This window comes from Notamacropus eugenii, chromosome 2 (genome assembly GCF_028372415.1).
Source record: "Notamacropus eugenii isolate mMacEug1 chromosome 2, mMacEug1.pri_v2, whole genome shotgun sequence".
Taxonomy (NCBI): domain Eukaryota; kingdom Metazoa; phylum Chordata; class Mammalia; order Diprotodontia; family Macropodidae; genus Notamacropus; species Notamacropus eugenii.
In genome coordinates this window covers 317294727-317311817 of record NC_092873.1, presented here as the reverse complement: position 1 = coordinate 317311817, position 17091 = coordinate 317294727, and the positions used below count along the sequence as shown (strand labels likewise).

General features: G+C 37.7%; 1 protein-coding gene across 1 annotated transcript in view; it reads right to left on the bottom strand.

The window, feature by feature from the left end:
- Window positions 1–281: 281 nt before the first annotated feature.
- The window catches only part of DHRS7C (dehydrogenase/reductase 7C), a 54818-nt gene continuing 38008 nt past the window's right edge, over window positions 282–17091 (bottom strand). Inside the window, exons 6-7 of the mRNA XM_072645099.1 lie at window positions 1104–1259; window positions 282–548 (exon numbers count right to left, since the gene is read on the bottom strand). Coding sequence (XP_072501200.1) covers window positions 340–548; window positions 1104–1259 — 365 coding nt within the window. The 3' untranslated portion in view covers window positions 282–339. The remainder of the gene's footprint in view (window positions 549–1103; window positions 1260–17091) is intronic.

Sequence of the window (17091 nt, the reverse complement as noted above, 5' to 3'; positions counted from 1 at the left end):
TTTCCTGTGAAGTGGGTACACCAAAGGTACCTTTTTATTTGTTTAGTTGTCAGCCATCAGAGCTGGGGGTGTAGGGGAGGGGGTTCTGGTCTTGGTGGGGAGGTACTGTGTTCAACATCCTATGGAATTAAACCAAGTAGAACCACAGTCTCTTAGCTGGTGTTGGATCTATCCCTACCAGCAGTGGTCAGTGCTTCCTATTAGATTTTGGCTGAGAAACATAAAGTTACATTTGTGCTTAGGGCAACACCTGTGCTGAGTCACAATTGACCACTCAAACCTTATAGGAAAACAATTTATTTCCATCTTGGCAAAAAGACTTATCTGATCATCATCATGTTACCTGTCCTCTGGGACACTTAATTTCTCCTTGACCCCACAGGCCACCACAGCAAAAAAGAATTCTGGAAAGAATGTGCGAATAAAGATGGCGGCCTTGGGGATGGGGTTGGCTATGAAAACCTCCTGTTTCTTCCGCCTTATTGTCTTCATGACTTCTTCAGCTACTTCCACAGGATGGACTCCATAGGTGAACTTCCTAAAAAAGACTGGGAGACCAAGGAGAGAAAAGAAATAATTAATAATAAGAAAATGCAAATTAAAACAACCCTAAGCTTTTACTTCACACTCAGCAAATGGCACAAATGACAAAAAAATGGAAACAGTCAAAGTTGGAGAGGCTATGGGATACTGTGGGTAGAATTTGATTTGGTCCGACCTTTCTTAAAACAATTTGAGATTGTATAAAAAATGACTAAAATGACTGTGTCTCTTGACCCAGAGATTTTGACCCAAGGAGACCAAAGACAGAAAGAAGAGTTTCATATACGCTAAAGAGAGGGATGATTATATGGATATTATAGCCCAAATATTCTGGGCTATAAGTCATGATACCTTCCCAATGAAAATACAGCTTTGATGTTGGTATTGTGATAAAAGAACTGTTACAGAAAAAATAATGGTGAATGGTAGAGAATTTGCAACCTCAAATAGTGGGTTCAGCCGAAAAGGGTTATTGAAGCAGTGCCAAGAGATCTTTTACAGGATCTGTCCCTACTGTCTTTTTCTTCTGACCCATTCCCTGTGAAAGTCAGAAATCTCACATTTCCAGATGGAAGCTTCCCAGTTCCCTGTCTCTGCATACATATGGTAGGATCTGATGAAAGTTGGGCTCACGGTGCTGACAACCACTTCAAATTCTTCCACTTCTGCTCGGAGACAATCAAAAAACCCCTGGGCAGCATGTTTTGAGGCAGCATCTACAAGACAAACAAAGCAGAGATGAACACATGAAAGGCCACATTTCTTCTTTTCTCTTTTTTTCTGTGTTACCGCAGAGTTTTTCAAGGGCAGATACCTGGAGAAAATGGTGTCCCATTTCTAGGACTAGGTCTTGATGAGATGGGGTAGAAGAGATGTCTAATGGAACTTTGTCCCATTGAAGCATGTCTCTACACATCTATTCATAGGTTAGCAAAGGGAATGACATCATATTCTAAAGGTTTAGCAGTTATTTTTTGGGGGGAGGTGTTTCCTCATTTTTATTTTTTCTGTTTTAAAAAAATATAATTTATTTATTTCAAACATTCTTTTCTTCTTAAATTTTGAGTTCTAAATTCTCTCTTTTCTTCCTATCCCTTCCCACACCCACTGAGAAGACAAGTGATCAGCAATTATACATGTGAAATCATGCAAAATACATCTCCATATTAGGCATATCATAAAAAAGCAAGAAAAATTAAGAAAGTAAGAAAATTATACTTCAATTTGCACTCAGAGTTCATTGGTTCTCTCTCTGGAGGTAGCATTTTTCATCATGGCTCACCATTTTGGATCACTATTGATCTTATTGTGCACGATGATCTCTCACTTCTAGCTTCATTTTGCATTAGGTCACATGGCTCCTGTCACATTTTTCTGAAACTATCTCCCTTATCATGTTTTATAGCACAATAATACTCCATCACAATCATGTGCCACAGCTTTCAGTCACTCCCCAATTCATGAGTATCCCCTTGATTCTCTGCCACCACAAAAAAGCTGCTATAAATATTTTTGTACATACAGATCCTTTTCCTTTGATCTCTGGGGAGTACAAATCTAGTAGAAGCATTGCTGGAACAAAGGGTATGTACAGTTTTATAGCCCTCTGGGCATAATTCCAAACTGTTCTCCAGAATTGTTGGACCAATTCACTATTCCACCAGCATTTCATTAGTATACTGTTTTTTTCCCTCATCTTCTTCAACATTTGTCTTTTCTGTTAGGTGTGAGGCAGTACTTCAGAGTTATTTTAAATTGCCTTTGTCTAATCAATAGTGACTTAGAGCATTTTTTCATGTGACTACAAGTTAAGCTTCAATTTCTTCTTCTGAAAACTGTCTGTTTATATCATTTGACCATCTATCAATTGATGAATGGCTCTTATTTTTATAAATTTGACCCAGTTTTATACTCAGTGTATTTGAGAAATGAGACTTTTATTAGAAAAACTGGCAGTAAAATTTTCTGATATTATCTATAGTACTTTTTAGCAATAGCCCATTATGTAGTTTCCCTGATTATCTCTTTTAACTAGATCTGTTTATTGCTTTTGCTTTGTATGAGATCATGATTGTTACCCTGCCTTTCTTTTTTTTTTTTACTTCAGCTGAAGCATATTTGATTCTGATACAATCCTTTACTTTAACTCTGTGTGTGTCTTTCTGTTTCAAGTGCATCTTTCACAATATATTGTTGGATTCTGGTTTCTAATCCATTCTGCTATTTGCTTGTTTTATGAGTGAGCTCATCCCATTCACATTCACAGTTATGATTACTTTATATTTCCCTCTATCCCAGTTTTCCTTGACAAATTCTTTAAATATGATATCTAGGCTTTTTTTTCTATCATGGCTTTTAGGTAGACTAATAATTATTAAATTATCTCTCCTTGACATATTTTCCAAGTCTGTTGTTTTTCTGATGAAATATTTAACATTTTCTTGTGTTTTTCATTCTTTTGACTTTGTTTTATTGTTTGTTTTTAAAATTTAATTTATTTTCAATTTTCAACATTCACTTCCACAAAATTTTTAATTTCAAATTTTCTCCCTATCTTTCCCCTTCCCCTCCCCCAAGACAGCATGTATTATGATTACCCTTTACTCCAGTCCTTCCTCCTTTCTATCACCACCCCTCTTATCCTCTTGCCTTCTATTTTCCTGTAGGGTAAGATAGATTTATATACCCCATTGCCGATATATCTTATTTCCTAGTGGCAAGTAAAAACAATTTTTAACATTCATTTTTAAAGCTTTGAGTTCCACATTCTCTCCCTTCCCCCCTCCCCATCCAACCCCATGAATTGTGAAGGCAAATAATTTGATATAGATTATACATATGTAGTTATGCAAAATACTTCCATAGTAGTGATGTTGTGAAAGACTAACTCTATTTCCCTCTATCCTGTTCCACCCTCCATTTATTCTATTCTCTCCTTTGACCTGTCCCTCTACCAAAGTGTTTGCTTCTAATTACCTCTTCCTTCAATCTGTCATTGCTTCTATTATCTCCCCTCTCTTATCCCCTTGCCCCTACTTTCCTGTAGGGTAAGATAAACTTCCATACCCAACTGAGTGTATGTATGAAGCCAAATCTGATGAAAGCAAGGCTCACTTATTCCCTCTCAAATTCTCCTTCTTCCCCTCCATAGGAAAAGCTCTTTCTTGCCTCTTTTATGGGACACAATTTACTACATTCTAACTCTCCTTTTCTCTTTCTCCTAGTACACTCCTCTCAATACTTAACTTTCTTTTTTAGATATCATCCCTTCATATTCAGCTCATCCTGTGCCCTCTGCCTCTCTCTCCTCTCTCTCTCTCTCTATATATGTATGCGTACATACACATGTGTATATATTATATATAGACATATATATTATACAAACATATATATATATATATATATATATATATATATATATATATATATATATATATATATATATATATATATATATATATATATATAATACACACACACATATATTCCCTCCAACTATCCTAACACTGAGAAAGGTATCAATCATGAGTTACAAATATCATCTTTCCATGCAGGGATGTAAACAGTTCAACTTTAATAAGTTCCTAATGGTTTCTCTTTTCTGTTTACCTTTTCATGTTTCTCTTGATTCATGTATTTGAAAGTCAAAATTTCTATTCACCTCTGGTATTTTCAACAAGAATGCTTGAAAGTCCTCTATTTCATTGAAGTTCCATTTTTTCTCCCTGAAGTATTATATGAAATTTTTCTGGGTATGTGATTTTTGGTTTTAACCCTATCTCCTTTGACCTCTGAAATATCATATTTCCAGTCCTTTGATCCCTTAGTGTAGAAGCTGCTAAATCCTGTGTTATCCTGATTGTGTTTTCCCAATACTTGAATTGTTTCTTTCTGGCTGGTTGTAATATTTTCTCCTTGACCTGGGAACTCTGGAATTTGGCTACAATATTCCTAGGAGTTTTCCTTTGAGATCTCTTTCAGGAGGATTGGTGGATTCTTTCCATTTCTCTTTTACCCTCTAATTCTAGAATATCAGGGCAGTTTTCCTTGATAATTTCTTGAAAAATGATGTCCTGGCTCTTTTTTTTTTTTTTATCATGGCTTTCAGTTAGTCCAATAATTTTAAAATTATCTCTCCTGGATTCATTTTCCAGGTTAGTTGTTTTTCTAATGTGATACTTCACATTGTCTTCTGTTTTTTCATGCTTTTGGTTTTGTTTTATAATTTCTTGATTTCTCATAAAGTCATTACCTTCTATTTGCTCCATTCTAATTTTTAAGGTATTATTTTCTTCGGTGAGCTTTTGGACCTCTTTTTCCATTTGGCCCACTCTTCTTTTTAAGGCATTCTTCTCTTCATTGGATTTTTGGATCTCTTTTGCCTTTTGGGTTAGTTTAATTTTAAAGCTGTTATTTTCTTCTACATTTTTGAGGGGTTTTCTTTAGCAAGCTGTTGACTCATTTTTCATGATTTTCTTCCATCACTCTCATTTCTCTTTCCATTTTTTCCTCTACTTCTCTTACTTGATTTTCAAAATCCTTTCTGAGCTCTTACATGGCCTAAGTCCAATTCATATTTTTCTTGACAACTTTGGGTATGGGAGTTTTGGCTTTGTTGTCTTCTGGGTTTATGTTTTGTTCTTCCTCATCTCTAATGATGTAAGAAAATAACTCTTCCCTGAGAAAGTAAGAATCTATAGACTGTTCCTTTTTCCTGTTTCCTCATTTTATCAGTTGATTATTTGGCTTCTGAGCTCTTTACTAAGTGTAGGGCTCCAGAAGCAGCTTCTGCTTCAGCATTGGCTACCACCACCCTAGGGCTGGGACTGGGACTGGCAGTAAGCCTAGGGCTGGGCCCAGGGCCAGACCATACTCCCCTCTCAGTCAAGTGAAAGGGCCTTCCCACTGACCTTCAAAGCTGTCTTTAGCATTTGTGGGTGGAAAAGTCTGCAAACTGCAGTAGCTGCCAATGATTCAGTCCCCTAAAACCTGCTTCAGCTCCATCTGTGCTGGTGCGGCCCACACCAAACTGCACTCTGCTCCCAGTCTGGTTGCAATAGGCCCCTCCTGCTGATCTTCCAGATTGTCTTGGGCTGGAAAATTGCTTCAGTCAGTCATTTTGTGGCTTCTGCTGCTCTAGAATTTGTTAGCGTCAATTTTTACAGGGGTTTTTTTTGAGGGTTTTGGGGGTGAGAGTTCTAATACATCTCTGCTTCTACTCTGATGTCTTGGCTCCACCCCCCTGTTTCATTATTTCTTAATATCTCATGGAATCATTCGCTTCCACTTGCTGAATTCTAATTTTTAAAGAATTATTTTCTTCAGTGAGCTTTTGTACCTCTTTTTCCATTTGGCCAATACTACTTTTCAAAATGTTATTTTCTTCAGTATGTTTGGTGACTATTTTACCAAGCTTTAATTCTTTTTATAATTTTCTTGCAATACTCTCATTTCTTTTTACTAATTTCTCCTCTACCACTCATCACTTTATAAAAAACTTTTTCTAAGAATTCTTGTTGGGTTTGGATTCAAATGACATTTTTTGAGGATTATTTTTGGTAGTTCTCTTCTTCTGACTTTATATCTTGTTCTTTTTTTTTTTTTTTTGCTACTATAGAAGTTTTTATGGTAAAAATATTTTTTATTGTTTGCTCATTTTTCAGCCCATTTCTTGCCTTTGAACTTTGTTACAGTTGGGTTCTGTTACCCTGGGGATGCGGAAGTTTAATGTTAATGGAATGGGAAGATCTTTCCTACCCATAAATGGGCCTATGTGACCTGCTTTGTGCTTGGGCTCAGCTGACTGCTGTGATGGAGGCTGAGTCAGGCAGACTGACTTGAGCTATATGGAGTTTGTGTCACATGGAATCTGTGGTGGGAGGGAGCTTGCTGAATGGGTGGAGCAGGAAGTGAGAATGAGGTAGAGCTGGGAGATAATGAGGCAGAGCAGCTAGCATAAGTGAGAGAGGGAGGAATTTTGCCCAGCAGAGCTTGTTTATGGGGAGGCTTGGGGATGTCAGCGTTTCCTGGATTGGTAATGTGTATAAACTTCTTTGTTACAATGGTAGATTTGGCTTTCTTGTATCTGAATAAATATCCTGGTTTTGTCTTTGAGGAAAAATGTTATTTATATTTTGCAAATTTACTCTGGAAATAGGCATGCATACTCACAGCAACTGCTATGGGTATTACCTTGGTGTTGCAAATGGCAATGAGGATGAGATCACAAAATATAAAACCTTTACTTGGAGACAGGAAGACTTTAGGGAAGGAAATAGGTACCCTGGATGGGAGGATTTACCTTATCCCTCCCTGGCAAGAGAATGGCTTAAAAGTACAGGACCCTGTGAAAACTGAGAACCAAGGGTACAGAAGGGAGAAACCAGAGATTTAGAAAGATGTTTGCAGGGGGCAGAGACATGATGATGGAGTAACAGCACAGACTGTCTAGAGCACTCCTGCCAAGGCCAGCCAAATACCTATAAAAAAATGGCTCTAAACAAATTCTAGAGCTGCAGAATCCACAGAATGACAGGGTGAAGCAAATCTCCAGCCCAAGATAGCCTGGAAGGTCACCAGGAAATGTCTATTGCACCATGCTGGGAGCAGAGCGCAGTCCAATGTGAGCCACAAGTATACAGAAGGGACCTGGGAAGGCCTGGGGGAAACTGAATCTCTCACACCTATGAGACTTCATGACCCCAAAACACTGAGGACACATTGGAAGGTCAGTGGGAAAAGCCTGTGGTACCAGTGCAGGAGAGTGGACTGGTCTGGCCCCAGCCCCAGGGTGGCAGAGGGGGGAAGGGGTGAAAGAACTCACCCCAGCCACAGCAGCAGCAGGGGCAGCTACAGCCACTGTTTCTGGAGCTCTAGGGCCACAGACTGTGGGGGGAACAGGCTGCTGACAGTACACCTCCCACCCTCACTAGAAGCAGAGAACTACCTTGACAAAGAGCTCAAAAGTCAAATAAATGGCTGGGGAAATGAGCAAAAACTGGAAAAAGAATCAGACTATAGAATCTTACTTTGGTGACAAGGAAGACCAAAGCATGCAAACAGAAGAAAACTAAGTCAAAGCTCCTCCATCCAAAGCCTCCAAGAAAAATATGAATTGTTATCAGGTCATGGAAGAACTCAAAATGGATTTTGAAAATCAGGTAAGAGAAGCAGAGCAAAAATTGGGAAGAGAAATGAGAGTGATGCAAGAAAATCTTGAAAAACGTGTGAACTGCTTCGTAACAGAGACCCAAAAAAATGCTGAAAAAAAATGACACTTTAAAAAATATACTAACCCAAATGACAAAAGAGAACTAAAAAACTGAGGAGAAGAATGCCCTAAAAAGAAGAATTGGCCAGATGGAAAAGGATATCCAAAAGCTCACTGAAGAAATTAATTCCTTAAGGATTAGAATGGAGCAGATGGAAGCTAAAGACTTGATGAAAAATCAGGAAATTATAAAACAAAACCAAAGGAATGAAAAAATAGCAGACAATGTGAAATATCTCATTGGAAAAAACAGCTGACTTGAAAAATAGATCCAAGAGTGACAATTTAAAAATTATAGGACTACCTGCAAGCCATGATCAAAAAAGATCCCAGATATCATCTTTCATGAAATTGTCTAGGAAAACTGCCCTGACATTTTAGAATCAAGGGTAAAATAAATATTGAAAGAATCCACTGATCACCTGCTGAAAGAGATCCAAAAAGAGAAACTCCTAGGAATATTGTAGCCAAATTCCAGAGTTCCCAGGTCAAGGAGAAAATGTTACAAACAGCCAGAAAGAAACAATTCAAGTATTGTGGAAATACAATCAGGATAACACAAGATCTAGCAGCTTCTACATTAAGGGATTGAAGGGCTTGGAATATGATGTTCCAGGAGTCAAAAGAATTTGGATTAAAACCAAGAATCACCTACCCAGTAAAACTGAGTATAATACTTCAGGGGAAAAAACGGTCAATTAATGAAATAGAGAACTTTCAAGTATTCTTGATGAAAAGACCAGAGCTGAATAGAAAATCTGACTTTCAAACACATGAATCAAGAGAAGCATGAAAAAGTAAACAGGAAAGGGTAATCATAAGGGACTTACTAAAGTTTAACTGCTTATATTCCTACATGGAAAGATAATATTTGCAACTCTTGAGACTTTTCTCAATATTTGAGTAGTTGGAGGGATTATATACATATAGACAGAGGGCACAGGGTGAGTTAAATAGGAAGTGATAATATCTAAAAAAATAAAATTTAGGGGTGAGAGAGGAATATATTGGGAGGAGAAAGGGATAAATGGAATAGCACAAATTATCTCTCATAAAAGAGGCAAGAAAAAGCTTTTTCAATGGAGGGGGAAAAGGGGGAAGTGAGAGGGAAAAAGTGAAGCTTACTCTCATCACATTTGGCTTAAGGAGGGAATAACATGCACACTCTTTTTGGTACAGAAATCTATCTTACACTACAGGAAAGTAGGGGAGAAGGGAATAAGTGGGGTGTGGGGGGGATGATAAAAGGGAGGGCAAATGAGAGGAGGGGGTAAGTAGAAGTAAACACTTTTGGGGAGCTACAGGGTCAAAAGAGAGAATAGAATAAATGGGGGTGGCAGGATAGAATGGAGGGAACTATAGTTAGTCTTTCACAACATGACTTTTACAGAAGTCTTTTGCATAACTGGACATGTATAACCTATATTGAACTGCTTGCCTTCTCAGTGGGAATGGGTGGGGAGGGAGGAAGGGAGAGAAATTGGAAACTCAAAGTTTTAAAAATGAATGTTAAAAATTTTTACATACAACTGGAAAATAAGAAATACAGACGATGGGGTATAGAAATCTATCTTGTCCTACAAGAAAATAGAGAAGATGGGGATAAAGGGAGGGATGTGATAGAAGGGAGGGCAGATTGAGGGAAGAGACAATCATAATGCACAATGTCTTGGGTTGTGGGGAGGGGAGAAATGGGGCAAAAATTTGGAACTCAAAATCTTGCTGAAATGAATGTTATAAACTAAAAATAAATAAATAAATGAACAGATAAATAAATAAATAAAGGTGTTTGCAAGGAATACTAATAGAACCAGGGAAAGAAATGGTATGGGCATGTAGAGGCAGATGGGATTGTTAACAGGTTATCATATCATAACAAATAAAACTAGAGACAAATTTCTGGAGGAAAAAAATCAGCTAAAAAGGAATTAGCTGGTTTTCATGAGAAACTTTTTATGCTACAGCATCCCAACTTTCATTTAGAAAAGCAATCTATAAAGTATCATGTAGTAACAGAAAAGACAGCCTTGAGTTTAGCTCAGAAAAAGAAAAGTTAAAAACAGCAAGGTTCATGTGTGGAGACTCTTTGGGACCCAGACACCAGGGAAAAAGATGTGTGGAAGGAAAATGAAACAAATTTAGATGAGGAGGCTTTTAGGAATGTGGGCACATGTCCAGTATTACAAAGGAAGCAGGAGAACCAGGGGAGCCACAGTGTTTAAGGAAGTAACTGAGGATTGTACTCCACAGGAGGTCACAGATATTTTAAGTCAATTCACCTCAATATTAGGAGAATCGTTAGTATCTTGGATGGTGAGAATCAGTGATGAAACTGGAGGAGTTTGGGTAGATAACATAGATTGTTTGAAGTTTACAGGTATTAATTAGAATCCTTTTGTACAATAAGTTTTTAGGGATAATCATATTCAAGGAGATAACAATGGAACTAATTTGTTAGCTTTAGCTGTCAAGGAATGCAATAAACCGTATTCCACTGACTCTATGTGGCCTAGTGGATATAGACTCTGGTATTTGCTTAGAGACTGTATGAGAAAGTTAAAGAGGTAATGAAATCTGCAAAAATGGTCAGAGATGCTGATGCTTCTCATAGTACCCCCTTAACAGTTTCTCATAGAAATATAATAGTGAAGTCTGCTCCTCTTGCTTATAAGCACCTAATTCTGACTCTACTAATTGGGGAAATAGAACACCCTCTTTTGGGTGTGCTGGGTAAGATTTCATAGTTAGGTGACTTAGGGGAATGGGGAAAAGATAAATTTCCTCAAAAGAGAAGAGAAAATAGCCAGCAGATTCAAAGTCAGAATAGATTAACAAGGCAAGAATTGTTTACTGCTTGATTAAGACATGTATAGATTTTGGAAGGTATTCCAAAATAGATTTGGATGATATTCCAACTAATGAACTATATAAGATGCACTGAGAAAGGGACTTAATATCAGATGGAATAAGGAAGAAAGAACTGCCCCTAAAGATCCTCCTGAATCATTGTATCAAAGTTCATCACACCTGCAGGGAGAATAGGAAATTGGCTAAGATCCAGCCCACATTGAAGAAATATGCAGACAGGATTACAGACCCCATATGAGTTAAACTATATACTGTAAAAATGGATCAACCACTGTAACTAGGGCATTAATAGATACTAGGGCAGAGGCCTCCCTTATATATGGAAACCCTGATAAATTTAAGCATGGAATCCTATTACCATCACGGGCCTGGAATGGGCTGACATATCAGCCAGACAGGTTAAACTATTGATGAAAATTGGACAATTACCTAAGAATTGTAGATAATTGTACCTATTCCTGAATACATCATTGAGATAGATGTACTGACAGGTATGATTTTAAATTTATCTGAGGGGAGATTCCAATTTGCAGTAAGGAAGGTAAGAATTAATGAAGTTCTAGTGGGTTCATGGGCACCAGAATAATGGTTGATGCTCCATTTACCCTGTTTCTGGTTATTGTCTCCTTATTCTTTTTTTTGTTTAACCCATTTGCTAGATTTGTCTCCTGCAGGTTTAGTGCCCTCCACTTGTAGGTATGACTGACTGATTAAATTTGATATCACTCTCTGTCCAAGACTGTAATGCACCAGCCCTGGACCTAGCATTGACCAGGCTCTGGATACCAGCTAAACAACTAACCCCTCAAATGGACCTCTTGAGGCAAGGACAGCTCTATGTCCAATCTAAGCAGAAAATACTTATAGAAGAAGAGACCTTCACTCCTTTCTCTAAGGGATTTTGGGTCCCATTCATTTGAGGGGGAAATGATGGGGTGCTTGTGTTCAAGTCCCCACCTTAAGATATTGTTTTATGTGTTTATTTTGTGTTATCGCTATTATGTTGTTACGAAGTTATGCTGATACTTGTTACTCCTAAACTCCCACTGGCCACATATAATGCACATATAATGCACATGGTGCCAAATGTAATGTTAATGGAATGGGAAGATCTTTCCCACCCATTAATAGGCTTATGTGACCTGCTTTGAGCTTGGGCCCAGTTGACTGCTGTGATGGAGCCTGAGTCACACGGAGCCTGAGTCACATGGAGTTTGAATCACATGGAGCCTATGGTGGGAGAAGCTTTCTGAATGTGTGGAGCAGGAAGAGTGAAGCAGGAAGTGAGGATGAGGCAGAGATGGGAGAGTGAGGCACAGCAGCTAGTGTGAGTGAGAGAGGGAGGAATTTTGCCTAGGGGAGCTTGTTTGTGGGGAGGGAAGGCTTGGGGATGTCAGTGCTCTCTGGATTGGTAATAAATATAAATTTCTTTGTTATCATGGTGGATTTGACTTTCTGGTATTTGAATAAATATCTTGGTTTCATCTTTGAGGAAGAGAGTTATTTATATTTTGCAAATTTACCCTGGAAATACACCTGCGTATTCTTAGCAGCTGCTATGGGTAATCACATTGACATTACAAGAGGCTTGTCCTAAGCTTCAGACTTTTTCACGTTGCTGTTTTCAGAGCTAATTCTGGGGATCTGCAGATTTTTAGCGTTTCCAAGGTGGTGTGATCCTGGGAGAGGTATGGTCACTGGTCTCCATGGTCTACATTCTGATCTTTAGCCAGAAGGGGCTCCTCAAGAGGCCTATGGATAAATTTCAGGGTTCTGTGAACTTAGATAGCAAAAATTGTATCCTTATTTTCATTAACCTTTGGTTTCCTTTGCAATCCTATGTATTTTAGTTTATACATATAAAAACATTATTTTGATAATGTGTCCATAGGCTTTACCAGACATCTAAGATAGGAATTTTAATAGATAGGAGTGAAGAAGGAATGGATTTCAGGAGTGAGGGATAGTCTTTGTAATGGCATGAAGATAGGACATGCAATGTTGTGGATGGGAACAATGGTATAAAGATAAGACATGGAATGTTGTGCATGGGAAATGGAAAGCAGGACAATTCAGCTAGAATATAGGGTGAAAATAGAGAAATATACAATAAGCTTTGAAAAGGGAGCAATACTGTGAGGATCTTTTAAATTCTAAAAGGAGAGGGTCCTACTGGAGTTTCTTAAGTAAGTAAGTGACATTCAAATTTGTGCTTTAGGAATATCACTTTGGCTGCTTTGTGAAAGATAGACTGAGGAGGGGAGAGACTTGAGGAAAGTGGTCAATTAGGAAACCCCTACAGTAGTCAAGCAAGAGATCATGAGGGCCTGAACTAGGTGGGTGATTAAAAGAGTAGAAAGAAAGTATTTCATTTAGCCATGTGAGAAACTTATAGAAGTAGGATGGACAAGACTTGGCTATTGATTAGATGTTAATGGAGAGGGAGAGGGAAGAGTTGATGACTTGGAGGTTGTAGACTTGGGTAACTGGAAAGAAGTGTGGTGCCCTGAATAGAAATAGATATTAGAAAGAGAGGAAGGGGAGAAGATAATAAGATATATTTTGGTCATGCTTGGCTTGAAATGATTATGGGAATTGTAATTGAAGATGTTCAATGGGAAGTTGGTAATGTAAGCCTATAAATCAAAAAACAGACTGAAGCTCTATGTATAGAACTGGGTTATTTCTATACAGAAGAGATTGTTGAAACACTGGGAGCTGATGAGCAAGACAGTTTCTGCCCTTAAGGAGTTTACATTCTAATGAGACAACACATAAAAAGGAAGACGGTATAAGGTCATAGTATAGAAATGGCCAGAGAGGCCATTGGTGGCCTGGTTCAACAAAAGATAAGGTAAATGCTCACAGAGCCCAAGTTTAAGTTCGACTTCTGACACATACTAGCTATATGACCATGAACAAGTGACTTGTCCTCTCAATTAAAAGTAGAAAAAAGTTGCTTTGGTAGTAACAGCTTTCTCTTTAAAAAAAAATTAATTTTTAGTTTTCAACATTCACTTCCATAAGCTTTTGAGCTTTAAATTTCCCTGCCTCCCTCCCCTCATGCCTCAAGACAGCATGCAATCTGATATAAGCTATACCAATTCATTCTTATTAAACATATTTCCACATTGATCATGTTGTAAAGAAGAATTAGAACAAGTGGTAGGAACCACAAGAAAGAAAAAACAAAACAAAAAAGAGAGAGCAAATTGTATGCTTCAATCTGCATTCAGACTCCATAGTTCTTTCTCTGGATGTGGATGGCATTTTCCATCATAAGTCTTGGAATTGTTTTAGTTCCTTGCATTGCTGAGAGGAACTAAGTCTATCAAAGTCAGTTATCAGGCAACGTCGCTTTTACTCTGTACAATGTTCTCCAGGTTCTGCTCACTTCACTCAGCCTCAGTTTATACGTATCTTTCCAAGTTTTTCTGAAGTCCATCTGCTCATTATTTCTTATAGCACTATAGTATTCATATACCATAACTTGTTCAGCCATTCCCCAATTTATGGGCATCCTCTTAATTTCCAATTCTTGGCCACCACAAAAGTAGCTCCTATAAATATTTTTGTACATGTGTCCTTTTCCCATTTGTATGATCTCTTTGGGATATAGCCTTAGAAGTGATATTGCTGGGTCAAAGTGTATTTTTATAGCCATTTGAGCATAGTTCTAAATTGTTCTCTGAAATGGTTGGATCAGTTCACAACTCCACCCACAATACATTAGCGTTTCAATTTTCCCATACCTTCTCCAGCATTTATCATTTTCCTCTTTTGTCATGTTAGCCAATCTGATAGGTGTGATTTGGTTCCTAAGAGCTATTTTGATTTGCATTTCTCTAATTAATAATGACTTAGAGCATTTTTTCAAATGACTATAGAGGTTTTAATTTCTTCATCTGAAAACTTCCTCTTCATATCCTTTGACCAATTTAATTGAGGAATGACTTGTATCTTTGTAAATTTGACTCAGTTTTCTGTATATTTTAGAAATGAGGTCTTTATCAGAGACACTGGTGTAACAGCTTTCCTTTAAGGGAGTTTCCTACACTAGTGTCATCACAGGTTCAGTCTTTGTCCTTCTATTACACCTTGCAGACAGCTCAACAAGAACTGATTTCGACATATAATCCATAAAATAAACATCATTTTTGGACACGGGAAGGGACTTGGTACTTAATAAAAACACTAGACTAGAGCCAGAGGTTTTTCACTGGATAAAAATTTACAAGTTTGGGAGAGAGGTGGCTTCCAAGTCTCTAAAAAAGTGAAAAAACTGAAATCTCTGGAAAAATATGGCTAAATTCATTGTTTCCCCCACTATACTTGCCCACATCCCAACATTTTTTCATATCCTCTATTCTCTATTCCCCTTATATACCATATTTCATCCCCTACCCATCTTTTAAGATCATCTAAAGTGAAACTTTCCATGACTATGACACATGAAATCTTCTCCTCCAATAAAGCAGTATTGTATTACAAGTAAAAATCACCTGAGAATTTAAAAGTAGAATGATCTGTATTTTTTCCCTCACTGGAGGTCTTCAAGCAAAAGTTAGACCACATGTTCACTTGCATAAGATGTAAAGAGAATTATCATTTAGATGCAGATTGTACTAGGTGGCTACCAAGTTTTTTCTAAATCTAAGAGTAAGTGTTACTATTTAGCTATCACTTAGTGTCTTTTGCCTAGAACTGTAGCTTGTGTAGATTCAACAAATTTAACAATTTGTGAAATATATATTAAGCACCTACTATGTGCATAGCTAGGTATTGGGGGAGACACAAAGGATTTTAACTAAGCACTTTCACAATTTACATTCTGGAAGGGATTTAAAACATCTATATAAGTAACTAAAATATATAATGATACAGGATAAATGCTCTAGAGAAAAACAAAGCACTAGGTGAAGTTTGGGAGGGAAAAGGGGGAAAGGTTTGTGGAGAAGGTTGCATTTAAATTTAAATTAAAGGATGGATAAGGAAGATGTCTAAAGTGTTCATACTCTAGACCCAGATATCTTGCTGCTAGCCATGTACCTCCAAGAAGTCAGACAGAAAGGTCCAATGTATACCAAAACATTCACAGAAGGTTTTTTTTTGTAAATGCAAAGAATTCAAAATTAAGTATCACAGAATGAAAGATACTTAGAGATGGAAGGAGGTCTCAGTGTCCATCTTGACCAACTCATACATGAAAGGTACCCCTGCCATAAGAGCAGCCAAGTGGTGCAGTGGATAGAGCACCAGACCTGGAGTCAGGAAGACTCATCTTTGTGAGTTCAAATCTGACCTCAGATACTTATTATCTATGTTACCCTGGGTATATTACTTAACCCTGTTTGCCTCAGTTTCACCATGAGCTGGAGAAGGAAATGGCAAACCACTTCAGTATCTTTGCCAAGAAAACCTCCACTGGGGTCATGAAGAACTCTTCTGACACAACTGAACAGCAACAACAATGACAACATCCCTGTCATAACATACCTGATGAGTTGTCATCCACCTTCAAGTTGAAGACCTATGAGGAAAGAAAACCCGTCACCTCCAGAGGCAACACATTCTACTGCTGGATAACTCTTGAGTAGGAAAGTTTTCCTGACATCAAACCTACATGTTCTGTGCTCCTGGTTCTGCTCTTTGGGGTCACAGAAAAGTCTAGTACCTCTCACATGACAATGCTTCACACATTTGAAGATAGTTATTGTGTCCTGTCTCCCACCCCCCAGCTTTTAGTCTTTTGTTCTCTAGGCTAAATATCGCTAGTTCCTACAACTGATCCTCATTTGAGAAGGATTCAAAGCTTGTCACCATCCTTGAAAGTGTAATCTTCCATCTTCACTGTCCTATCTTATTGAGAACTGAACATATTTCTCTAAATAAAGTCCAACAAGGGTGGAGTACAGTGGACCAGCCTATTCCTGGAAGCCATGCCTTTCCTAATGGATCATGATTTTTTTTTTTTTTTGCTTTTCTATCACACTACTGTCTCATATTGACTTTGAACACCCAGATATTTTTCAGACAAATTGCTAATATTGCCACATTTATTTTGTTTTTATGAAGCTAATTTTTAAACATTCAGTGTAAGACTTAGCATTTATCCCCATTGAAGTTTATCTTATCAATTTCAACTCAATGATCTCCCCTATCAATATCTTTTTGGATTCTGATACTGTCATGTTTAATATTAATTATTCCCTCTAGCTTTGTGTCATCTGTAAATCTGAAAATCGTTTTTCACCAGAGATTTAATCACAGTTTGTATCTGACCCTCATTGGAAAAATGGAGACTTCTTCCACATTGACACTGAACCATATACAACTACTCTCGGAGACTGGTCTTGCAAGCAGTTTTGAATCCATTGAATTTCATGATTGTCTAATTCATATTTTTCCAT